Below are 27,406 nucleotides of genomic sequence, written 5' to 3' on the forward strand. Positions count from 1 at the left end.
AAGTAAACCAAAAAGAAAGAGAAAGGGAAAGAAAATATGAGAATTAGTAAGCCAAGAAGAGTATAAGAAAGAAAGTAAACGATAAAGAGGTAAAGTATAATCACGAAAGACAAAGAAAAAGAGAAGTAAAAAGTACAAGAAAATGAAAGAGCAAGAGGGAAAATATAAAAGAAACAAAAGAGGAAGAGGAAGAGAAAATGAAAAATAAGAAGGGGACGGAGATAGGCAATGCAACAGGGGCACCAACGTTACTCGCCCAGCATAGGCCTATTAAATGAAGACTTGTACTACATGTGTCATCTTTCCTCCCCCCCCCCCCCCATCCCGCGTGACAGAGGAAGAGAGAGAGATGAGGAGAAAGGAGAACACGGAAGGTATGATACGAGGTGACAGGATATGGGAGGGGGGAGGAAGGGAGGAAATGGGATCTGACAGGAGAAAACGGAGAGAAACGCTGGGAATGGTGAGGAGAGAAAGGAGAAGGGACGAGAGAGGAGGAGAGGTGAGGAGAAACGAAACACTAAATGAGACAAAACAGATCTGAAGTGAGAAAACTGTAACAAGAGATGATATTTTATTAATAATAAAGTAATTGTAGTAGTAGTCGTAGTTTCTCTTGTACGAAGCAACAGTAGAAGCAGCTGTAGTAGTAAGAGTAATAATTATGATAATAATAATAACGATAACAACAACAGAAACAACAATAATAGTAGTAATCATTACTACTATAATTAGCCTAATAATAATACAAGGGAAAGAGAAACAACACAGACATTCAAGATATAACATAACCCGCCGTTTGGAATGCAAGATTTACACCTCCAATTTGCTATTCAGTTCAAAGCAGAAACACAATTAACTGCCGCGTGTGACGAAGGAACTCGGCAGGACCCATTCTCTGTCAATGTAAGTACAGCGGGTGGCAGTTAGCGTCGGCAAATACCCAACGTTGAGCGTGTGTAAGAGACGGAAGGAGGGAGGAGGGTGAAGGAGGTGAGGTGAATTCGAAGTAGGGATGAGGGTATGGAGTGAAGGATAGAAGAGAGGAGGGAGCGAAGAAAGGAAATAGAGAGGAAGGGAGGGAGAGCAGAAGGGAAGGAGAGAGGGAGAGGGAAAAAGAGTAGTAGGGAGGGAGAGAAAGAGGTAGCAAGGGAGAGGGAAAGGAAAGAGGGAGGGTGGAAAGGAGGCAAGCAGGGAGAGAAAGAGGTTAAGGAGGAGGGGAAAAGGGAGAGAAAAGGGTGACGAGGGGAGAAAGGAAAAAGAAAAGAAGAATTGGAAAGAGAGAGAACGAGAGCCTATGAGATGAAAATACTTTTTATGTCTCCGCACATGACAACCTAAACAGCTGATCATCGTTCCAACTGTAACTTGTCTCTCCATAAAAAACAAGCAAGACGCCCTCCCCACATCCCCTCTCACACCTCTTCCTCTCAAATCTCGAAAAATAACAAGACAGCCATCAATACCTCCTCGGAATCGCGAAACGTCACTTACACCGAAGCAGAAACGCATATAAATGTCTTTTCCATTTTTAACTTGGAAGGAAGGCGCCGTCTGAGAGAGGGAGGGGGGAAGGAAGGAGGTGGGGAGGGAGGGAAAAGGGGGATGAGAATGCAGTTAATAAGACGAAGAGAATAAAGATGAGTCAGTGGGAAACACGACGGAAGAGAGACAAGGGCACGATAACGCTCGCACAGAATGTTCAACTCGTTTGTCTCGAATCTTGATTTCGTCTTCATTGAGCTTTGAACGACCACGATGCTTGTGACAGTGACTCTAAAACAGATCCAGCCAAGATAAAGAAAATAATAAATGAATAAATAAATACATAAATAATATGAATCTGCGCCATAGCCTTTTCTCAGGATAAATAACTTAGAAAATAAACATAAGTTCCGAATTCTGCCCCAGTCTCTGCCTTTCCTTCACTGCTTCATTGTGTTCGCTTCGCCTTACCGAACCCTTACGAATGCCAGCGGCCGGAAAATTATTAGGACTGCTGTCCAGACCGCGCGAATTTATTGTCAGTATTAGCGTACGAGACAAACATTATTTTCCTTGAGAATACAGAGAGCGATCACATTTATTCATAGCGAGAATTATGACGCAATAAAAGAAGAAAGGAAAGCCAGATAATATCGCACAAATGTCAGCATGTACAGTACACCTCAGAGAATTCTAACCTTTATTCAACTATTCAGTAAAATCTTACCAGTTTAATCAAAAGAAGAAATAGATACCGACAGTCCTCCATAATCAACAACTGAGCATTAACAGTGACTGGTATTATGGTCTGTCTGAGATACGACAGGGAAGTCTTGAGAATACTTTTAAAAGTTCTTATTTCGTGTCTGAAGCGACATGACAAGTGAGTCTGAACAACGCACTGGGGCTTCCAAGTTACGGGACAACGGGTAAGAATGTGTGTATGGAGTGGGGGGTGCGTGTGTGTATGCGTGCATGCGTACTACCATGCGTGTTCATTTGTTTTCTTCATTTCAAATACGGTGCTTATCTTATCTTAAAAATGTGATGGTTTATAATCACGTCTGCGAACATCAGTCCACATGAAGGGAAATGTCTAGACAGAAAAACTATTACGGGCGAGAACGGCCATTAAACCTCAGATGTAAAGATATAACATCCACCCTCATGCGACAAGGCGTATGACACTTAAACATGCAATCACGCAAGATGTCCACGCCTGTGACCCAACATAACGGTTCCAAAAGATTAGAACAACCACGACGCCAAGAAGAGCGCACAGGCAACAGGGAATGCCAAATGGATTCCATACCACCGTAAAGCAAATCATGCCTTACAAATGTCGATAAGGACTACCACATGCATTAGCGAGTAAATACATGTGAACATCAACAAAAGCACGAACAAGCAAGCAATCCACTTGCCAGCACAACTGATCCGCCGGACCCCTTCCCCTGCCCGCCTGGCCCCCCTTCGCGCGTCCCCTTCCCCCATCCTGACGGCCGGCTGACCTGGTCTCTCTCTTTTCCTGGATTCGGAGGCAACTCAGCAAATTTCTGTTTTGCTAATCCGTGTTATTAAATCTATGACGAAGGGATTGTCTAAATCATTACGATTTGTGGTACGGCTGAATCGATTATGTTAAGAGCTCCTGCTGCTTGAGTTCAGGCCGAGTCACGTTTTATATTCACTTCTTCCTGAATGTTAGATGAAAAGAAGCATTTTTGCTCTTATGATGAGCGAAAAAGTGGTTGTCTATGCCCTTGAGGGAGCATAAGCTTACCACCCTTTGCAAGGAAAGTTGTGGTAAGATGTTAAACATATCTTCTTACAAAAATCTCCCTTTTTATGTAGATTAATATTTTACCTTTTTTCCAAGAGTCGGTCACATATCCTTTCACATATATTTTTATAAATAACTATAAAACTAAGAAGACACAATACAACTACTCTTCTACTACCTGTGGAAATATCTACATGTCTATTGCGATAAACACAGTATGTTACGGTTCAAAATAGACAAATCTACGTGAATAGCTGTATCCATGTTGAACATAATGATGGTAATGCTACCCGTATCCACCTGCTAATACTTCTATAAAACCTAAAATACTCTTAGTTAGAACCTCCCAAACATCAAAGTAAATCCTTCGATCCTAAAACACGTTGGGCAGTTCAGACCCCAGCCATCCCTCGGACCATCCCCTTCCAGCGCTTCCAGCAGGCAGCCTGTCACAGCCACCATGATGGCTTCCGCACCGAAGACCTTCTCGGCAGCGTCCATCATGGCGGAGGCTTTGGCGCTCTGCAGTTGTTATTCCAAGGATCATCTGGAAACGATGGCTCGCCCGAGGAACTTCGTTGAGGTGCAGGCTCGCACTTTTGATCCTCACACCTAATGGATCCTTTAATCGCAGTCTCCCGGTCGTCCTCCATATGTTGCGCGAGATAGGCCTAGCTCATCCATAAATAAATTAAAAGTTTTTTATTTGAGCTTCGGTCGCATTCCTACCTACTGCGCTGGACTTTAGGGCTCTGCCTCGTCCTATCCCTCATGCACTGCCATCCAGCGGCATCCCCGAGAGCTCCAGGTCCATGGCCCACGAGCTGTCAAAACAACCCCTCGCCTCCTTCACCAGCTTAAAGAAGATCTGTGTGTACTCACCAGGATTCTGCCTGTTGTGGTCTGGCCCGAGATGAGCTCCCCCGCCCAGTCCTTGGCTTCTGTGACGAAGTTCCCTTCCATCAGGTTCTTGGGTTTGGGCTGGCCAGGGGGTTGTCCCTGCTGCTGTGCTAGCAGTTTCTCCTTTTCCTGCTGCTTCTGGTACTCCGAGGGGTCCCGGTTCCGGCAGCAGAGGAAGGAGAAGGCCCGCCATATCAGAACTATGAAGATCCCCGCTAAGAACGTGAAGATACTCGACAGCAAGAAGTACCACCATTTTCGTTCTTTTAGACACTCCTCATCTGAGATTTGGGTTGGACCCGTGTCGTCAGACATCGTTAACACTTCATGTCACTCTGCCTCGCAGTCAGATAATGCAAGAGTTGCATCAAAAAACGGAAAAGTATATTGTCTATCACATCGTCAGGTATGTGAAAGGGTGAGTTCCTCTCGGGACAGCCAACGTAACTGTGGCCTCCAGTGCCATCACTGCCATGGCACCTTCGTCTTGGAGTCAATATTGTCGTCGGACCAATGGGAGCCAAGGAAATTGATGACGAAGTATGACGTAACTTTGACGTCACTATTATTTGACCAATGAGCGAATTGTCCTAGGTCGAGTCTGGGGAGCTTGTTAGCCAATAAACGTACGCATCTCATTCGTGACGTCATAGATATCTAACCAATCACGCTTCTTCAATTTGTAAATACAGATGGCGGAGGAGCTTCAAGAACGCAAACATACCGGTCATTACACCAAATTTTACTCAGGTATGGCATTAATATCGGTGTCGAACAGCCTTTAAATACAGAGTATGAGTGCTTAAGATTAATTTGAAGGACGAGTGAATGACATCATGACTATTTGTTTCTGATTTGTGACATTTGTAAACAGAAAAGGCTGCATTTTCATACACAACCATTGTTTTTGATTTTCACATAAAGTCAGAGTTCAATATTACTGTAATGGATGCCATTCCTCTCATGGTAACATGGCATCCATACAAATGTATATAGTGCAATGTTTGCCGTTCGATCATCAATTCTTGTCCTTATCCGGATACGAGATAATGTTTATTTTCAGATTCATATTTATTTTAATTTATTCTCAATATTGATATCCCAGAATTATAATGGGTATAGTTTCTGTTTCATACATCCATAGGGTACAAGCTAAACTTGCCTTTGATGGACAGAAAAAAAGTTATATGTAAAAATTCCGTCTGTGGTGATTCCTATCCTCCAGCCAAGCCATTTTTTCAAATCCTGAATAACTGTAAGCCAAAATAGGTAATTGTTATCAAGAGCGACACACCCTCCATAGACTAAGTGCCAAAACGGGATATCATGCCAGTCTGTAGAGTATTATTCTCGCGCAGAATATATATTTTTTTTTCATGCGCGGAAAACGTCATTTTGTCTTCATTTGTGTGGATGGATCTGCAGATGGATGTTGAAACGAGTGCGCGTAAAGATCAAAATAGTTTTATGAATGGAAGATGATTTAAAAAAGAACTAAATATGCACGGAAAGTTACCCAAGAACTACATTGGTGCCTATAGAATTTGACCAAATAATTTTTGCATGGGGAACGCGTTCTCCACACAGACCAAACTCTCCAGTCTGAATATCATGTAAACCCAAACACCCAACTGAACTTTTCCTACCTTGTATTCATTCCCTAGATAGGGGGGCAAGCCCCCTGTACCTCCCTTTATGAGCACTTCATGCAAGTTATAGAAAACGGACATTAACCCACTTGTGACAGGTGTCACATATGTGATGCCCAAAATAAGATCCATGGTCGGTTGTTCCACTGGTTCGATGCTAGATCGGAGCTTGTGCTCTGATTTGTCTTTGGCCTGATAGCAAGAGAGTGCATTATGGTACCAGGGAAATTGTATGGTAAAATATGAGTAATAAACAATGGTTAATATATAATCAATATATTGCCACCCCCACTCCCCCTGGGAGCCTGCTTCCCACTAACCCCATCCTGAGCAACAAAGAATCCGCTTGTATGTACAGCAGGATACCATGTAGGACACACTCGACAATGGGTGCTCCTGCATGTTGCTCTACCCTGCCTTGAATATGTGGAGTATTGTCGTGCATTGCTAGGGTTGAGCGGGGAAGCAGGCACCCAAGAGGGGGGTTGCACAGCCCCCTGCACTGGACTATAATGATATATTATATGTATATTTTGTGTATATTTTTTAAATTTTACCCCACAATCTCACTAGTACCTTTCATGCTCTTCCCTGCTAACAGGGCCAAGAATGTGGGGATTTGGGGAGTTTCCATGACATGTCCCACATATTTGGTTAGTAGAGAGTGAGTGAAGTCCATCAAACAATTACCAAAGGCTTTTTTTATTCATACAGTAATGTTTGTGGATCCCCATGAGTGGCAGGAGTAATAGATACAGAGGGTGTGGTTACATTTAGCTGTACTTTCACTTACATCATTTTTGATAGAAAATAACAACAGATTATGCAATTTACACCATGAATAATTGAAATCTAAAATAATAATTGCAAGGTTGAAACAAAAAAATTACCGTATAATGTACTAATATCACAAGTCAACAAGTCAGGGTATAGTTCCAGTTTCTTACATCCTCATCATCGTTATTGGAAGATAATACTGATAGGGGCACTTGGCCAAATCCACCCTTTGTTTCCACCTCTGAGGATCCCTCATAGCAATCCACCAGGCAGGGACTCTGCTCATCTTGAGCTCCTCACTACAGGTTTGATCAATCTGCCTGAGCCATGACTTCCTAGGCATCCCACAGGTCTTCACCCGGAGCTGTCTCGTACAGAGACAACCTGGTGGATGTATAGCCTTAGTTAGCGATCAAGGATTGTGCAAGTAACAGGTCGTGTGCCAGTTTCATGGTGCAACTGTTGGTTGGACACGTGGTTCCGTCAATAGTACCCCATGATCCGGTGTAAGGACCTATTACAAAAGGCTTCAAGACATGACTCCAAGGCACAGGATAACATTCAGGTTTTACTACTGTATAGTAAAACTGGCATTATCAGGGCCTTGAAAACACATAGCATGGTCCTTATGCATAGGTACCAGTAAAGAAAGAAAATAAGTCACAACAAATACCATACAGAAAGAAAGTCTACTGTAATCAGGTTAGGGACTGGGGACAAAGCTCTCGGGTTAGGAAGGATTTTGGGTCTTAGGATGAAGTTTGTGGATTGTTAGGAGTGTTGGCTGAAGTAATAGGGACTTAGTCTCAAAGGGGTATGGTCACTTCATAAACATTTAAGAATATTTTCACTCATACCCTGAATCAGTCATTTGTAATGGAAAACAACAGATTCAAGCATATTACACTGAATGCAGCAAGTGATAGTGCTTTGGTAGTGTCACTCATGCAGTAGATAAGTTTGTATGTCCATTTATTTAGCTAGGAATTCATTGCAGATTTAAAAGTCTAAGTCCTAACATTGTCTTCACCTCAGTATCCATGGCAAGATAGAGCTGAAACTGAGGAGCATTTAGTGGACTTAGGCTGTGAATGGTGCTTTCTGCAATCTTTTTCCTTTATTTGTGGCATTACTGTTTGTGTCTAGATTGTTTCTTGTACTGACGACTGCAACTTTTTGTCCTCTACAAAAATATCTTCTTCAAATTACCCAAGATTAGTGCTTCCATACCATAAAGATTAATCAATATAGAAATGCACTTATTGCCAGTATGCAGTGTATGAAAATGATATAGAGCTAACATATTAGATGAGATAAAGGCGGGCAATTGCATCTGAATTATTTCATGCAGTTATATGTGCTTCATTCTGATATTAAAATTTTGTTTTAGGAAATTGGTTCCAGAACAGGATTTTTTTCTCTCCCTTCTTTTTCTTCTTTTTTGCATAATTATATTGGCAGTGTATATTTACATAATTAATCCACTAAAAAAGGGAAAAATCAAAAGACACTCATAAAGAGAGGAAAAACTATACTCAATGATATATGAAATGACCTACACAAAAAAAGAATATCAGAAATGAAGAAAATAGATCATGACAAATGCTGCATATAGGCAAAGTCCAGCCTCGCAGTGAATAATTTACTTTTATGGTAATTCTGCATAAATTGCCTTTGAGCAGTTTGGTTGTAAAGTCACAAAGGATCATTGTCACTCTTTTAAAAAGGCCCTGTACTATATTTCTCTTTCAGATATGGGAAATCTAGCATTTGGGTAGGGGTCTTAGATGTGAAGCTCATGGGTTAGGAACATTTTTGCTTCATATGGCAATGTTGATGGATTCCCAGGACTGCCCCAGGCTTGTTGGCTGGAGTAATAAGGAAATATCCCCGTATTGCAACAAATATTTAAAGGACCATCAAAGAGTGCTCTCTCTTGGTAAGCTCTCAAGTTGCATTTTTACAAGAGACCAATGAAAACAGCAGTTGGTATGACTGTTAACTTTTTTTCCAGGGATTGGCAAATGTTAAAAAATAACCATGCTCGGAAAGCTCTGATTAATGTGCTTGAGTATTTATATGAAATGTGTTTTGATGCTTATTCTGCTTGCTGAATGCAATTATTTTATCAAAATATTCTAAATCAATATAAAATTCTAAGATCATGTGAAATTAATGAGTCTGTAATGAGCATACAGATGTTATCTATAAAGACAATTTTAGATGCACTCTAACTATGCTACAGATTGCTTCAGGTTTGTCTATCTGCTAGTGTTCTAAGGGTAATGCGAAGACACATGCTTGGATGTGCCAAATTTTTCCATGATGGCATATCCCGTCACCTGGCCCTATGCCAAAGTATCTTATGACATGGTAATCACATCACCCAGATCCAGTGGGTTAAAGTAAAGCATTGAAAAATATCTAGGGATAAGAAAGCTTTCTTTCAGAGTGGATGATACTATTGTTATTAACCTTGATTTTGTCCCATGTATTGCAGTAGTATGATATTTTTAGAAATATTTAGTATAATAGACCAGAAAAAGATAGTGCTACATCAGATTTATTAGGTTATTTACTATGTTATAGTCATTTTAATGCATCAGCTATCATAAATAAGGAATTGAGTTTGGTTGTATAGCTGGGATACCATCCCTTACAACCTTCCCTTAAACTGTCCAATAATTGGAGAGTTAAGGATTAAGGGTATGGTGTGATCTTCTAATATTATTAAGGGATGAGGGACACTTGAGGGCCCCATTAGATGTATGATAGATGGATAGATGGATGATAGTCTCAGTGGGGTGCAGTTACTCTGTAAACTATTGCCATATTGGCTGTTTGCTGTTCAACTCCACCTCAAACTTGCTGTAGTCTGCAGTAGAATGCATACAGTGTACTGTTATGATCCAGAGTTTCTGAACATGCTCCCTTTCTTAACACCTCCACCTGTCTGTGCAGTGGGTTTCATAAGGCAGGTGGGTTGGTAGAGAGTGGTTTGCAAGTAAGGTATTGGGATGAGGGTCACATTATATACAGTCCAAAGAGTATTGATTGCCAATCTCTAAAGTCTATGAATGTTCATTTCTTCAAGAATCTGACAACTCAGAGAGCTATTGTAAAACTTCTGCAGGCATGATCACTGTTTCCCATTTTATAGAAAGAAGAATATATCTGATATGATCCTTCTGTTTGACACCAGTGACTTTCCATGCCTGCCATTTACTGCCCTTCAGTGCCTTATCAGACCTATTTGCAGTGACCCCAAAACCACTTAGTTATATAGAAAGAAAAATATTCTAGCCCTGAAGGAGGAAAGGTACTTTAAAGAAAGTTTGATACCATACAGATTTGGGAAAGGCCACTTGACCAAGGTACAGTTTCCCAGCATAAGCCCTATGCCAGACCCAGAAGTAAGACTCTTGCTGATTTGGTACCTAAAGCAAATTGTGACACCCTGCTATTGCAGGTAGGCTAAATAATGAACAGCATCTTTAGATGCAGTTTTTTTAGTATTGGCCTGGAAAGGTCTACACTTCACTTTTGACAACTGTGTGTGATGAAGGTTTATTAATCTCTGATGGAGTGCAGAGACTTCAGCATTGCATCTTACTGTACCATTCTAAACAGTTGTCAAGGATATGTGAAGGATTTCTTATCACGAGAGTGGCAGGTAGTTTTTAGTATAGGATAACCTTGACTTTACAAAAAAGATATATATTTTGATATTATAATCATGGATCATGTTTTATTTTTCATTGCAAGTCAATATTTTCTGTGGGAATAGCCAAAAAGCCCACCAATCCATCTTTAATAGTTTTACTTTAGATTAGGGCAACCACTACACCTTTTGGCACTCCAACAAAAGCCAACAACCTTACACCATGTATACTCTACCAAGATAGAGCTTGTTAAACTCACTAGCAACATATTAATATGAAGGGAACCAGTCCAGGAAGAATGTACCTATTAGAGGTATGTTGGCCTTTGCTGAAGTGTTAAGGCTGCAGTGACTGACACTGCACCACTAAAGGTGCAGTTCAACTGGTCTTGTGTATGTGCAGGTCTGGCTGTAAATGCGGCTATCTCAGCTGAATCGGTCACTTTGGTGCAAAACCTTGGGGGGGCTGAGGGGAGCCAGCGATAATACGAACAAGAGTATCTTTTTCCTCAGGTATCTCTGGGCTTTCCAGGATGCAATTAAAAACTGTCTGAAATTCGCTTAAAGAAATTATCGATATCTATAAAGTCAACGAAAGTTAGAGATTTTATATAAAACATTTAGACTTAATAAAGAAATAAGTTTAAAAAATCATTTTTTTATTACCAAAAACAAATCTACAAGAAATGGTTAATTTGAGACTGAGGATCTATACTCACATCTATACTCATGCTGTTGAAGTGATGTGTTATGAGACAGGAAAATGATATTAATGTTCCCAGATCATTGATATTTGATAAATGAGCAAGAGCATTATTCAACACAAGGATGGTTTTGTTTACCGTTTTTCTTGAAGGGTAACAAGTAATTCGCAACATAAAAGAGAATATCAAAAGATGACCCAAGTTTTGGTGTTTGTTTCCCACACCACTAGCAGTGTTGACTTGTGTATACCCTTTAGTGCACATGGGTTCTCTGTAGCTATTGTGTCAAAGAGCATAAAGAGTGTTTTTTATTTACTGATAATGATTGGGCTCAAGCCTCATGTCCCCATCAGATTTATCGTGTTTGAGCTCAGTAGTTAAGGCTAACTGTTAGCACTTTTTCTTCTCCTTCAGATCCCTTTGATACAATTGACTGTCGGAACTCCATTCCTCTTTTCAACTTCCCTTGACCAGGTTTATACCTTTCATTATGACCATACAACTCTATTTCCAGTAATAGTCAGAGCCTTGGGTGTACATAGACTGGGAAAGTGTAATTGTATGTAAACAGTGATATGGCTTAAGGACCACAGCTGAGGTAGAGTAAGAAAATTATCTTTATTTAATGATAGATCCTCAGGATGTATCACAATCAATATAGCATACTTTAGTGGTATATGTTCCTGCCATATTCAGGAAAGGACTTGAATCATTTGTTGGGAAACCCAGGCAAAATTAGCAGAATGTAGCTTTCAATATGACTAATAGTTGATCTAACACTATTTTGATTAGTCATTGTTGCTAAATGAATTAAACAACATCTGGAAATTGTAAATACCAGGAGATGGCTCTGTGAAATCACAGTCTGATATAGGGTGAAAGCTGAAGCAGTTACAGTGAGTGTTGTATTGCTGCATTAATTAACTTCTTTATTTTTTTCTTTTGCCCCTTTTACTTATTTTTAAACAATTTTGATGAATGTTGATAATTGCTTAGAATTAAGTACTTCTTACTGGAATTAAAAGACTTAGATTATATTATATGATATGTTATTGGTTTATTACATTTTTCCCAAAGTCATCTCAGTGATGGCACTCTGAACTCTCATATTCCTCTCTGCCTCCCCCCTGCCCATGGCACCCAGTTTGAGAACTACTGGTTTAGTAAAAAAAAAAAAAAAAAAAAAAAAAAAAAAATCTTCAGATTTCTAACTGTTGATATCTTCTCTTAGGAACAGGACAGTCCTAGAATCCAAACAACATGGACTACGATTCTGATGACAATGAGGTCATTGAATCTGCCACTGTTGACCTTGGAGAAAAAGGTGGCCTCTCTTCATGTGGATATTGGTTAGTTTTTAGGAATTTTGATTGGTGTTTCTGTTTTGCTTTGTGTCATTAATTTCCTTAAATGTTTTTTTTTTTGTGTGTGTGTGTGTGTGTGTGTGTGTGTGCTCTGTACTGTATCAAACATTATTAAAAAAATGATTTAATGAATGCAATTTTAGTTTAGCCTTTTTGTTTGAAGATAATAGAATTATCAACTTTGTATAATGGCAGAAATTTTGACAATTGAACATTATTATTTATATTATCTACCCATCAGTGGCAAGCTCCGAAACCTTGTGATCGTAGAGCTGATGTGTTGGCAGTGTGGTTCCTGGTTCCATGAATCATGTATCACATACCAACTTGGCAAATTGGTACCATTTATGCTAAACTACACCTTTACATGCAAGAACTGTTCAACAAATGGTGTCGAATCCTTCAAGAAGACACAAGCCCGTTAGTAGTTTTCTTTCAGTATTTGAATATGCATATTTGTTGATTCTGTGGACCATATGTTTTGGAAAGTTTTGTAGTATTAATGAAATAGCATATTAGTACCATCTTTTTTTCTCTTTTTTTCTTTTTTAACAGAGCTGCGAGACATGTGTGTAACAGCCCTGGCAAACCTACAGCAACAAGCTATGGCTAAGGAAAAGGAAAGTCGATCAGGACCTTACCTTTTTAGTCTACAGAGAGACATCATTCCCTTCCTGGAACAACATTGGGAGGCCCTGACCACTGCAGCACGACGTACCACTCAGTCTTGGCATGCTACTGTAAGTTTGCTTTTCTTTTTACCATGATAGGCCTGAATTAAAATGACAAGGAGGACATTTTATGAATTTCTGGTTCCAGGAATGCTGAAGTTGATGTATCTGGTTTGGTTCATACAAAGCTGTACCTTACTTTTCCAGAGGTGATTATTCAGGTTTTTTGTTTTTTGCATTAAAAGAAAATTATTGATGTAAGCTATTTCTTAATACAGTTGCAGAGAATTCTGATGAAAGAGGTAGATTCCTCTTTTGCTGTAGAAGAAACAAGGAAGAGTGGGGAGCCAGGCCCACACCACCCTTTCTTTGGTTTGCTCACCTCGGACTTGACGCTGATTCGGCCCATAGCAGACACCCCTGGTGGGTGGAGGTCCCCTCTCTCCGGCTCCTGTACGTATATAATCCCCCCTCTGACCCTATTGCCACCACCAAAATTCACCCCTCATGTCAAGCACCCTGTATCTCTGATGGCTTTGCCTCCATAGGGTGTTAAACTCAGATCATTAAGACTAGGAAAGGGTGGGGAGGGTAGGCAGGATGTGTTTTGAGGCGTATTGAAAAGACATGGAGCATAGAAGAGAAAACTATAGAAATAAAGATTATTTGAAAAAAAAAGAATTGTTAAATGAATGTTAGGGAGATCATTATTGGTAACAATTCCCAATTCTTTTTTTATATATAGATTTTAATCTTTTCAAAATCTACTATTCAATCTTAATTTCTGAAGATAGATATGAAAAGAGCAATGTGAAACAGTGACAGGAGTTTGGGTGGAATTATTTTGGATAATGACTGTATGATGAAATTTTAAAGATCACTTAAAAAAAATAGTAATCAAAAGCTCTCTCCATGATGCAAATTATCCATATGACAAACTAGTTTAACACCCTGAGCATTAATGAATCATGTATCACTCAGCAGACACTTAATTGCTTATGCTGGATCCAGCGAGACAAGGCTTTCCGTGCTGGCTTAATGAAACCGTTATCTTGGAATGTGTCAGTCAAGTCATTGAAAGACACCAAAAAGACCAATCTTTTTGTATTGTGTTTACTTTTTCATGTGCTTGGTAAAAGGGATCAGTATTTGGAGTGCTTGTTTCACTGCTTCAGCTGTCTGGCATTTTGTTAGTTTTATTGGATGTAGGTATTATCTGTCCAGGACTTTGGACTGATTGTGTAAAAAGAGTTGTCTTGTAGAGGGCCAGATGTAGCCTTTTGATTGGGAGTTGCTTGTTATTAGATATAAACTTACTGCAAGATGTAATGTTTATACAAATGATTGTTCTTCTTAAACTAATAAAAGCAAGGACATTGAGAACCAAACAGCTTGAATTTGAACATGTTGATTTGTATAACAGCTGGAAAAGTTACATTTATTGGAATGAACCCCCGTAAATCTGCATAAAATTTCCTACAATTACCATGACCATAAGTGTTTGGGTCTTTGTCTACCATCGACAATAGACACTGTTATCCAGGCATTGTGACACAGATATGAGCTGTTATGCATGGTTATATGCATAATTGTTTATGGAGTTTCATATATTATCAAATGCTAATGTTAAGTGTTTATCAGTGTGTATAGTAATGTTGGAAGAATAATTCTGAGCTACAAGTTTTCCATCAGGCAATGGATTTTAATCTATATATGTAGCCAAGCACCCAGGACATCTGATTGTTATCTATATTTACAAAGAATTTTGCAGTGAATGAAACAACCATTAAAAGAAAAAATCCAGAGATAGTCAGAGCAGTCTTAAGCAGTTTCACAATTTTGCCAAAAGTGACAAATGATGAAGCAGACTGCAGCACATGGAGAGTCAATGAGCTGAAACTAAAGAGCATGGCTTGATGGAAGCCAGAAATATATATGTAATAAAGGTCAAATACTTTATTCATCCATGTATTTTTTTATATCAGGATAATTTTACAAGATTTCTTTATATATATGTATATATATATATATATATATATATGTATATATATATATATGTATATATACATATATACGCATCTAAATTATATGTATATATTTATTTATTTATTTATTTATTTATTTATTTATTTATTTATTTATCTATATTAGTCATTTTGTAAATAAGTTTATATATATAAAGATTCTGTATATAGATATAAATTAATCTCTGATCATAGTATGATAATAGAAAAAAGTAATGTTACCCTTACAGTTATATAAGAAAAGGCATTAGAAGTCTAGAGAGGATGCCATCATTCATATATAGAAAAGATGTATTTGAAAAATAGCTGATATTATAATAATTTTTGTATTAAATACAGTCAAAGAAAATTATGGAAAATATGTTGTAAATACTAGAAAAAATATACCAGTACTTTCTTTTCTGGCTCAAAGGAAGTTGCATTGTTGGGAAGTCATTCAACATTACTGAACAGCCATGTAATTGTTCCCCCACTTTCTATTCTATCTTATATAGACTAATGAATATACAGATTCTAATTAAGTTGATAAAATATGTGTTGATGCTTGAATGTTCTAACTCTAGTTTGTGTTCACTAAATGTTTTCTGATGTTTATATCCTGATACTTAGATGTTTAACAGCATGACTAGGATCACACAGACTTCTAATGTTAGCTTTGATGGAAGTGGAAAACTTCAGTTGAATAATGTGAAGTTTGAGGACTAATGCTTCCAATATCATTGATTGATTTCCTCATCTTATTATGTTCACAATAAATACAAACAGAATTATGGCTCATCTTGGATCCTCAGAGCTTTGATATTTTTTACTCTGATGTGGAGAAACAAATGTTTGCAATTCTGACAGTTTGCAGTTCTCATGAGAGCCACACGGTTGTGAACATGTCTTTGTCGTCAGAGGGAAAAAAGGAATGGATAAAGGAGGCTGTAGATTTGAAGGCTCCATTCCCTGTCCATCCTTTTTCTTTTGTTTTTCTTTTTTTCCTTTTTTCTAACTATTAAAGTTCAACAACCAGCCTTTTGTAAACACTTGGTGTGTGAGCGGGTGAGAGGGGTCACCAGGAGCCGGTAAGATGCTTACTTGTATCTTTATGTTGTCTATGCTTGTGCATAAACTTAATGGGTGTAATATTTGGAGAGCTTACTGAGGGAGCTTCTGTGGTCATGGCTGTAGTAGATGGTTGATTTATGTTGTTTAGAGTTAGTGAAAATGAGTTGATGAATGTAGAGCTCATTCGTATTGTTCTATTTGCAAGCTAGATTACATACTGGTATTATGCTTCATGTTACAGAGCTCAGATCAATTTTTTATTTCTTTATTTTTAGAGACTCATGTTTTTGTTCCTTGTTTTTGGATATCTTATACTTACTTTTGATACTGTTGTGTTTAATATATGTAATTGCCCTTGAAGTAATAGAATTGCTAGGAAGTAGGTGATTATTCATACCTACAAAAGCTTTGGGAATAGCATGGTGCACTCTTAAATTTTGCTGCAGTATTTCACTTGTACAATCCCATTCTTGCTTTTATGTGATAACTAATTTCAGCTAATAGAACATAATAGAAAGGATTGCCACCTACAGCAATTGGGTTATGGCAAGCTTTCTAATGTATTGTGTCAGTTGTTATTATACATCAGCCAAAAGTGGGAACAGAATTGCTGAATATACATTAAACTGACAATGACTTTTGTGCTGAGGATTACTTGTTTTTATCTTTTCATTTGTATCATGACTGCTATTGCCACGAATATTATTTTGATTTATTTAGTTTTTTTTTCTGTTTTAGTATTATATTTGTGTTTTATCTTTTAAGAATTCTATAAACTTCTTTGTTGGTTGGTTGATTTTTTTTTTTTTTTTTTTTACATCTCTATTGTATTTCATGTATTCCTTGTCGTGTTTACTTTCTTAGTCTGTGATATTTGTTTATTATTCTTTTTAGCTTGTACTTGTATATATTTTTCTTTATTCCACATTATTGTTTTTTATCAGTTGTCAGCATTGTTCACTCAAATATATTATATACTTATCTATTGATCCTTGCCTATTTTATTTCTGTAATAATTTCTGTAATCAACTAGTCTGCTATTAAATTGCTTTGTCAGTTTGATTATATTGGAGTTTGGAATTATTTATGGCATTGACAATTTACTGTTGTACCAGATATTGTTTCATAATACAGATTTACAAATTGTGGTCTACTGTTTTTCATTTAGGAACACATTTTGATTTGATATGCCTGTACAGATCAACAGAATTATTTAAATAATGTCTAGAATCTTAAAACATATTAATAAGTTATATCTTTGTCATTATAACAAGTTATCTTTTTGTATATGAAGGGCAATTAGATATATCAACCTTACCATTGCTTTCCATGGAAAACATTTGGGTCATTCTATCTTTGCTTTTAACTTCACATCTGTTTTATGTTTTATGGTTTATTTCTTATTATTATTATTTATTTATTTATTTGTTCCCGCTTTCCTTCTTTATTTTCTTTCTTATCGTCATTTTTCCCATTTTCAAAAATCTGAGTAAAATTAATTTCCTGCATGTGATTTATTTCACTGTGCACCAAAGTGTTGACATTCAGGAAGCACAACTAAAAGCAATCTGGACTAGATCTATCTATAAAGAAGGGTTCTGCTTCTTTTACTTCTTTTTTTCTCATGTTTTCTTTTTCTCATTAATTACCCTTTTCTCTATTTCTTTTATCAACAAATTGAATGCTGCCAAAAAATACCCCCCCCCCCACCATTCTGCATTTACTTGATTTAGGCATAGGAAATTCTGATGTTAGCATAGAAAATGGCACAGAAGGATTTTTGTATCAAAAGCTGGCAGGAATTTTAATCAGGAAACTTTGACACTTTTTTGCTGTCTTTGAAGTGTTGCAGCAGTGCTGTCTCCTCTATTTGACTAGTTAAAGTGGCTTCTGTTGAGGAGTGTGACTGAGAAGTTGAGGATGGGCACACTTATGTAGATGTGAGGAAATTAATACATGGATGCATGCATGATTGATGTGTTTATTAGCTACTTTGTTATTGCTGATTTTTTATTTATTTATTTATTTTTGTTGTTTGGGATAATATAACTTTATTCTTTTACAACAATTGTTAGATGTGAGCACCTGTATGCACAATAGGGAAAAGAGTGTTGCCTTTGACACTTTTATTTTTTTATGTTATTATACGTGAGTACAGTTTGTTGGATAAGCACAGGTTTGGTCTTTGGTTCACCACAGAATACTAGGTGACATGAGATTTGTTCACCTATAACTCATTGATGCCTAAGAGTGTCTTTATATACTTAATTATTGATGTTTAATGTAATGTGTGTGTGTTTGCATAAGTAAATACTTCATCATATGTTTACAAGAATGTTTGAATTCATATGTGTGTGTGTGTTTTGGGCACAAGTGTTTTCAGACACAAGGGTAGAATATATTCAGAATGCCTTGTAGAAAAGAAAGTTCATGAAACTAATCAGCTAAGTAACTATATGTAGTATTAATTATATTTCCATATGTCTGTATAATTTTCCCCTTAGTCAGTTAAACATTGCTGATAATTAACGGTAGATGCTTTTTTCATTGTTTGCATCAATGTTATGAAGTCTTTGTACAGTCAGTATTATGGTAGCTTGATCATACCCTGCCATGTGCATGTAATGTTATTTCATAGTCAGTTTGGTTATCATAAATTTTTCAAGTAGATGATGTGTAGTTTAAATATGTATCAAAGAGCATCTTGTAAAGGAGAGAATGTTATCATATTATCTTGCATCTTTCACTAGAAGTAGGCACAGGAGCTGCTAAATGGTAAATACAAGAAATTATTTTCATTATTTGGTTTCAGATTCCTGGGGTAAGGTGACTGTGAAGATCATAATAGAATGGGCCTCTTTACAGTTTGATTTTGTGATTTTCATAAACCTGCTTATTTTCCTGGGAATTTGGGATATTATGGGGGTGATGACACACTTTTTGGAAAAGTGTCCTTCAAGTCCTACATGAAATTGCCCTTTTCACTAGAACAATGATTATTAGATATTTTCTGAATAATAGATGGATTAACACCCTAATATGTATTGCTTTTTATCATTAACATGTTTGATAGGTTTGACAATGGGTATTATTAATTTGCGCTTTAATTGATTTCATAACTGGGCAGAGACGGCAAGAAATATTTTAGTGTAATCATCGCTGATGTTATTGCATGTTTGCATTCAGGTGCATGTCAGTTTCTAGCACACTCAAAGCTGTTTTGTGAAGTAATGCAGTATGGTTAATTGTCTTTTTCCTCACAAGTCAATCTATTTATTATTTGCTTGATTGCCACTGCATTAAAGCTCTTAACCAAAACTAACAGTTATGAATACTTAAAAAGAAATTGATATGTTTTTACATTGAATATTTGATTACTCCAGGGATTGAAGTAGCATGATTATGAAGCTGCACTAATACAGCTTTCACGTTGATGGTTCCTTTCACACAGCTCAACAGCAGACAAGTGTCAAGGGGCGGGGAGCTAAGCGAAAAATGCCAGACACAACTGCCGGCAACAAGAAAGCACGAGGGGACATGCCTGCGCCCAAGTTACATGGATACCCTGTTGACCACCCTTTCAACAGAGATGGTTATAGATACATTCTTGCGGAGCCAGATCCTCATGCACCCTTTAGGTAAGAGTGTCAAGGGATTGAAGTAGCATAGAGATACTTTGGATTGATGGGTATTTTGCATCTGAATAGAAAGGCCCATACTTCTACAGGCTGAAGTGCAATTGTCAGTGCATTAGCAAGTATGTGTATTTGTATTTTATATGTGGATTTTTCCTTTGCATATCAATAGCTTCAGTTATGATACAAGAAAAACATACAGTTTATACACTGGAACTTTGCAGACAAGAGTTTGATGAGAGTAGTGACTGGGCAGGCAAACCTATTCCTGGGTGGCTTTACCGGGCTCTTAGTCCAGGCGCTGTCCTTCTGGCCCTCCATGACCGTGCACCTCAACTCCGTACTGCTGATGATCGGCTGGCAGTAACAGGAGACAAGGGATACTGCCTCATCAGAGCAACTCATGGTTTGTAGAAACAAAGTTCACTTATTTAGTTAGGTACTCATTGTGTTATTCTTTTTATTTGCTATTTACTCATTCTTCAATTTATATATTTCTTTTAATCATACTTTGATTTTCATAATCACAAGGCAAAATGTATTTTTTGTGACTAAATACATGCACCATGGTATGTCTAAACAACTGTCTGGCCCAAGTGATGGCCCTGTTATTACACAGTGCCTGTTTGACTAGCAGTACAGGATAGTTTAGTAGTTTAAATACATTTTATGGGTCATTTGCTTATTATTACCAAAAGTAAGAAAAAAAATAAAGTTTGGAGGAACATCTGATAGGTAGTAGTGAAAAATGTAATCCCTGTAATGACTATGATACTACTAAATGCTAGGATTTCACCATGACCTTGCTGCATGCCATCCACAGTGTCTGATATATGAAAAGTTATACCATATGGCTGAATTGCACCATGGTATCGTTTGACACCATTTACAGTGCACCATTAAATACCAGCCATGGTGCAACCAAGTGCACCATGGCATCACAACATGCCATCCACAGTGCAGCAAAATTATGCCATGACATCACTTTATGCCATTTGCAGTGCAGCTAATAATAAGATTAATAATAATTAGGTGATAAGCTGTTGTGACTTCAGTCATATTGCAACTATGTTTATTGTTCTTCTAAATGTTCATGTTCTAAGAATGGCTTGAGTTACCATCCACTAACAGCACGATTGCAAAATGATAATGTAACCAATACACCATTACATGCCATCTCTGGTGAATAGGTTAGGCTTAATCTCAAGCTTATTCTTTCCTTATTCCCACAAGGATATGGAACCAACTTTGATTTTTGTATAAGTAAAACCAAAATTGTTTTCAAGTTCATTTAGTCTTTTGGTAATGGCTAGTTACTGATAGAAATTAAAGGTTGCTAAGAGTAGATTTACTTTTATTTTTTATACTAATCGGTATATTTAGGGTTTCTCATGCAAAAGTTTTATGAAGACAAGGATGAAATTAGCTATCATTAGTTTTTATGCAATGCTGAAATCACCTTCTTTTAATAGTGCTACACGTTATATGATTATTTTCTGAAAACAACCATATATGGGGTGGTATAGTTTATTATGCCAAACAATCTTCTTTTCTAATGAAATCTATTTTCTCTAGTATTGAGAAAGTTGGCAATAACAGACACAGACTTACATATACTAAAATCTTTAATCCTGTGTGTTTAAAGGACTATAGTATTCAAGTTAGGCAGATTCAGCATAACACTTATTTTTTAACAACCTTTTATATATAATATATGAAAATCATCTTGGAGCAAAATGGTAAGGGGAATTGGGGGAGCTGCCATCAATATGTTATTAACCTGTTGGATCTGGTTACATCATTGAAATCACGGTAGTGGGTTAAGTGAGTAGCCAACATCCCAGGCATGTGGTGCATAGGCCGGGCATGCAAAAACACCCATGAGTGGGGACAAGACTCTGTGCCTCCCCTTTGTAAATTTTTTTAGCTTTATCGCTATTTTCCAATGTCCATATTTGTCATTTGATTTGCTTTATCCAGATGACAATAGCTTATTTTCCTTGCACAGACTCCATATCATCTCTGTATGTAGTAAATAACTTAGTGCAAGGGGGGGGAAATGTGGAACATTTGGTTGTCTGCATCTTGTTTTTTTGTAATTTTCAATTTTATGTAATACAACCTGCGCCGCCAGTCACAGCGGCCATTAATACTGAACGCTGCATGGAAATGGCATCCTCTCTAGAGGTGGCGCTCTTCCAGTTTCAAACCTTTACCACGCCAGTTTGACACCAGTCAACATCATGAAACCAGGCTTATTTTGTTCCTCTATGGCCAAGGAGTCATGGTTAAAATGCATGACTTATAGGTAGCACACATTGTGCTGTAAAATTGTCTTTTGACTGTGTAATGTACCACAAATATTGGCACTTTGCGCACCATCAATTCCCACTGTGTATATATATATATATATATATATATATATATAACTGGTACAAAAAGTTAGCTTTGGAAGCTTATACTAGAATCATAGTTGTAAATGCTTGGGTATTATACTGAAAATACTTTCCTTAGTAGGATATGCCAGTTTGACAATTTAGAGCATTTCTGGTGTATTTTTGATAGGTCAGCCACCTGAAGAAGTCCAAGTTTTGTGAGTGGACACATGTCCCTGCACTCACTCACTGAGTTAGATGAGGTTTGAAAAAAAAAAAAGATGTCAAGGCTGCTATGAGAAAATCTCACTAAATGAAGGACACAAGAAAGTGTGTAACAAAGTTAGAATAGTGTCAACATTTTGTGTTACTTATGATGGGAAACCCCATCTCTGTATCCTGTGGTTCAGTGAAAAGTACTGTATGGAATAACTTTCATTTGGAGAAAAAAATATATACATTTTTATCTTTATAAGCAGTATCATTCAGTGACCCAGAATGATGGGATTTTAGCAATTGTTTTACAGAATAGTAAACTGTTTTTTATGGAAGTAGAATTTAGGAAAGTTGAAACATTTACACATTTAAAGGGGAAATTAATTTATTTTATACTTTATTATATATGAATATTTTAATGAAAACGTAAGAATAAAGAAAGAGCAACTTCAAGGAATAATATTTTTTTTATGTTTGCTAACAAAAAAGATGGTCCATTTTTTCTGTCAAAACTGGTTTGAAATAGAGTTCTTTATAAACTTCAACTATTCTTTATTAAGAAAATAACTTACATGACCCCCCACCCCCACCCCACCCCTTGCTTCTTCTTTTTGTGGAGAGGCTTAGGAGACTGAGGCCCAAGGTAGGGGATCACCCCTACCTGGGACCTCAGCCCTTGCCTCAACTAATTTTGCATGGTCTTTCCTTCTTCCCATTCCTTTGCCTTCTCCTCTTCATCCTCTTCTGTCCACTTCCTAAGGTGTGAGGGCTGTACTGAAAAGATGAAAGGCTGGCTTTGTGTCAGTCCTGAACAGCCTCTGGGAGCTGTAGGCACAGTATCCCCTTAGTTAATCACCAAGCCCTTACCTCTCATGGGGACCCTTATTTCATGCTCACCATTGCCAATAATGATCTTTTATCCTTATTAGGGGCATTAAGGCTAGCCCCTTCATCAACTACCCTATCTAAGATTGATTTCTCAGATTTTCTGACCCCTGCCTCACCTTTGACCACAGCTCTGACCACTGATACTACTACCCCCTCCTTGATGTTTGCTGTCAGCTCTACCCATTCCCAATTATCCACCCAGGACATTACTCAGCCTACTCCATCTCATACTGCACAGTCTTCTTTGTCTACCCCCATACCCCTGTATTACTACTCTTCATCCTTATTGTCTTCTTCCTCCCCACAGTATTACCTCACTCCACACAACCTCATCTTCGTCCTGCCTGTGTCCTACTGCTTCCACCTCTGCAATCATTTTGAGTACTCGTTTTGGCTCAGTCAAGTGGGATTGATTCTTTGTGATTCCTCCTACAGCCTCTTGCTCTGATAATGCCCTTCTGTTCCAACAATGTCTCCCAAAACAAGTAGGCAAAATTTCCTTTCGCAGTTGCTCTGATCGCTCATGCCATGTCACAGTTATATCTGAGTCCCAATCTTGTGTGCTATTTACCCAGACTTGACTTCATTGGCAAACCTATTCCTGCCCATCCTCACTTGTATGGGAATTGTTTCCGTCTCCCCAACTGATTGTCCTGTCTACAACACAGACTGGTCAGACTGGGAAAACAAATCTGAGATAGCAATTCTCAATAAAATAGCGCTAATTGTAAAATTATATGGTTTCCCATTTTTGGCCAGCAGTGGCCCACTACACAGTAGGTCAGATTACCCAGGGAACATGTGGACTTGATTGAAATCAGCGTTGTTTTTTGTCTTGTCTTGTCCGTTTTTCTTTTCCTTTCTTTTTGTAATATAAAATTTGTTGCAGTAGCTAGGTAATGCATATATGTAAGGGTTCAGTTTAGTTAATTGACGGTTCATATGCTATTGTAAGCTACTATTTCATTGATTATTTTTATGAACACATGAATGTCTGCCAATTTTATGTATTTATATAATTTCTTGGAAATGTCAATATTGTTACATATTTCTAGAGTCATTAGTATATGGTTATTATTTCTTAAGGATGAATATAACTAGTGATTGGCAGCATCCTTAACCTCTGTAAGTATGGTAAGCTTTTCCTTCTCCAGAGAAATTCAAAATCTGTTATGTTGCATCTGGCAGGAGTGAGCCGAGGAACCTGGTACTGGGAGTGCACAATAGAAGACCAACCTGAAGGCTCTCACACGCGGCTTGGATGGTGCCAGCAGCTTGCCAACCTCCAGGCACCTCTTGGCTATGATAAGTTTGGTTATTCCTGGAGATCAAGGTGAGTTTGGAGATCCCATTTTTTTGAAGGTCTTAGAATAGGATTAGGTTTTCCCCCCATCTGCTGCCTTCCATTACATCATGCCCCAGTTTCAGTTTAGTGTAAAGCATTAGAAATGATTTTGTCGCTGTTTTTTCATCCAGCTGTATTTATTTATTTAGTTGGTAGTCTCTGTGAATAAAGTATGATATTTGGACAGAGGAAATGAAATCTTTGGAAATGAAAAATATAGTTTTTCATATTTAGTTAAACATGCTATTGCTGAAGGTGTCCCACATTTTTCCAGAAAAGGAACAGTTTTCCATGAGTCAAGAGGGAAGCACTACGCAGACACAGGCTTCACAGAGGGGGACGTATTGGGAATCATGATAAAGTTACCTGAGAAAAATCCTGTTTCCCGCTTTCCTCCCACTTATAAAGATAAGGTAGGAGTTACACCTAGTATCAAATTGAATATTTATGGGATCCACAATTACTGTTGACATTTTTTCCATGCTTATTTTTCGTAGTGCTAATTGCATGGTGAATATAAGGATTTTTTTTAACACATTGTCAGTTTACTGTGTATGAAGACTATTCTTGGTTACATTTCTTTGGTTTTCCCACAGCAAAGGGATTTTTTTTAAGTGATATATACTGATAAACCAAGTCCATAGAAGAAGCTATTGAACTATATGAATGATGATACATTAGTACTGCCAAATGGAACGCACTCAATCTATACTTTCTCTGCTAACAAAGCCAATATCTTCCCCCAGCCTTTGGTCAAGTTTCGCTCCCACCTGTATTATGAGGATAAAGATGACCTTCCTGAGGCTATCAAAAACCTCAAAGCTCTCAAAGGATCCAAAATTCTGTTCTTCAAGTAAGTTGATGATGTTTTGTTACAAGGGAAATGTGATAAAAGATTTTTTACCACAGTGAAAAGCTGTGTTTGTGTCAGGAACAATAGGTTTATTCTCTGTTCATATCATATGCTCTAAAAGTAAGAAAATGTAGATTTCAACATCATCTATCGTACAAATCATAAATGATGGGTTAATCCATATTCCTTTTGTAGCTACATCAGACTTTTGATCCAATTCCTTACAGCTTTCTTTGTTGCTTACTTCTTTGTATATGATATTGCTTTTTTATATGTCTATAGCTAAATTACATGCACACTTCATTGAAATGTCTCAGATATATTGTATATAAATGAAACATTGAAGAAATACATATATACGTAAAAGAAATGAGGGAAGGACAGTTATTTTGTAGTATTTAAACTTTCCCCACAAGTCTGCTTTATACCAGTAAAAGAAGGAACATTCAAAGTTAATCTACAACCATCATATACATCAAAAGTAGTAGGATTTAATAATGACATGTGTGTAGTTCACTAACAGATAAAGTATTTGCATTAGTAAAAACATAATCGGTAATTGAGAGTATACCGTTAGTCAGCTTATTAGCGATTCTTAGTATACTTCCTTTGTTCATGGTGCAGAAAATGTATGTTTTGCAAGATCTGTAACTATCATAACATGACTAAGAATTATGCTGAAATGCAAGAATCATGAAACTTCAAATTACATAAATGCAGTTGTAGTAGTTTTATGTTGAAGTGATTTTGATATCTGTATAGAAAACCCGGCAATATCTTTAAACATGTCTCCTGTTAAGATTCTGAAGATTTCTGTACTTAGTTTAATCAGCTGTTAATAAGTTTGAGCCTTATAGAAATACTCATCACAAAAATGTTTGTGTTTTGAGTCAAGGGCTTGCATCTGTAGTTTATCATCTTTAATAGATTTTAAGAATAATTTTTCATATTTGCTGCGGCTTTTGAGTTATTAGAGAAGTTAATTTTTAAAAAAGAAGACAGTATTTATACATAAGTTTTAGATATCATCACATGGATAGTTAGTTTTCTATCAAAATTAGTTTGTGAAAAGAATAAAATCAAAATACCAAAACCATTATATAATCAGAAAATCATAAGCATGTGAGGTTTCATAATAAGCAAAATAAGGGTGTATATATTTGTGTTTTTGTGATTGTTTATTTGTTTAAAATTTGATTTTATTACCACCAAAATATATTTACCATAACTCTGGCTAATTTTATTTTACAGAAATGGCAAATGTATAGGTGAGGCTTTCCAAGACATCTATGGTGGTACATATTATCCAGCTGTGTCCCTATATCGAAATATTACAGTCTCTGTCAACTTTGGACCAGATTTCAAGCATCCACCTAAGGAACCAGAATTCAGAGGGGTGAGTGTTTCTATTGTTGTTTTTTTAGCTTTTAGCTTTAGAGTTCTGAATTGGATTTGAATGGGAGTCCATTAAAAATTTAATATTTGTTTTTGATATATTTATATAAAAAGTAGATAACTCTATAGTTAACATCTGCTGTTATTCATTGATATTTGGGAATTTTTACAAATATAGTTTTTAGTGACTGCATCAGCCATAAATCTGTTCTCATATCTCTTTTTAATCCTTTTGACCAGTTATGATAAAGTAGTGTAATTACTGCCAGTGGCTTTATTAGTATATGTTTATATATTAGCAGACAAAGAATATGTCTTGATGATTTAACCTTTCTTTTAGAGATGAATCAAATATTACTTTTTATGATGATTGTTCTAATTTAATTTATTTCACATTCACATATCTTTCATTTTACTCAACAGATGCATGAGCGTTGTGAGGAGGCCATGGTGGAGCAGACGCTGGCAGACATGACATACTTTGTAGAGAACGAAGGAAAATTACGACTTGATGTTTTTACATAAGAAAAAGATGTGTTTCCTGATTACTTTTTATACTTCAGCATTTAAACCGCATCTAGGATACAATATAATTTATGTGACCAAATGTATTAAAGAAAATGAAAAGTGA

The 27,406-nt window shown here is 37.1% G+C and overlaps 2 protein-coding genes across 13 annotated transcripts in view; one reads left to right on the forward strand and one right to left on the reverse strand.

Annotated features, from left to right (window-relative positions):
- Window positions 1-4,644, reverse strand: part of slo (calcium-activated potassium channel slo) — a 365,574-nt gene extending 360,930 nt beyond the window's left edge. For all 11 annotated transcript variants that reach the window (XM_070114255.1, XM_070114254.1, XM_070114251.1 and 8 more), the window contains exon 1: window positions 4,151-4,644. In XM_070114255.1, the coding sequence (XP_069970356.1) occupies window positions 4,151-4,483 (333 nt within the window). In that variant the 5' untranslated portion in view covers window positions 4,484-4,644. The remainder of the gene's footprint in view (window positions 1-4,150) is intronic.
- A 130-nt stretch (window positions 4,645-4,774) lies between these two features.
- On the forward strand, window positions 4,775-27,406 carry ash2 (Set1/Ash2 histone methyltransferase complex subunit ash2). 2 transcript variants are annotated; one of them, XM_027371442.2, is made up of 12 exons: window positions 4,775-4,918; window positions 12,191-12,308; window positions 12,565-12,743; window positions 12,879-13,063; window positions 13,273-13,447; window positions 19,520-19,706; window positions 19,928-20,109; window positions 24,371-24,515; window positions 24,802-24,940; window positions 25,274-25,380; window positions 26,632-26,776; window positions 27,199-27,406. In XM_027371442.2, the coding sequence occupies exons 2-12, from the start codon at window positions 12,220-12,222 to the stop codon at window positions 27,298-27,300; spliced, it is 1,635 nt and encodes a 544-aa protein (XP_027227243.1). In that variant the 5' UTR covers window positions 4,775-4,918; window positions 12,191-12,219; the 3' UTR covers window positions 27,301-27,406. The 2 variants fall into 2 exon arrangements, with proteins under 2 accessions (XP_027227243.1, XP_027227244.1); XM_027371443.2 differs by having other exon boundaries at window positions 13,273-13,417.

This window comes from Penaeus vannamei, chromosome 35 (assembly GCF_042767895.1).
Source record: "Penaeus vannamei isolate JL-2024 chromosome 35, ASM4276789v1, whole genome shotgun sequence".
NCBI lineage: Eukaryota > Metazoa > Arthropoda > Malacostraca > Decapoda > Penaeidae > Penaeus > Penaeus vannamei.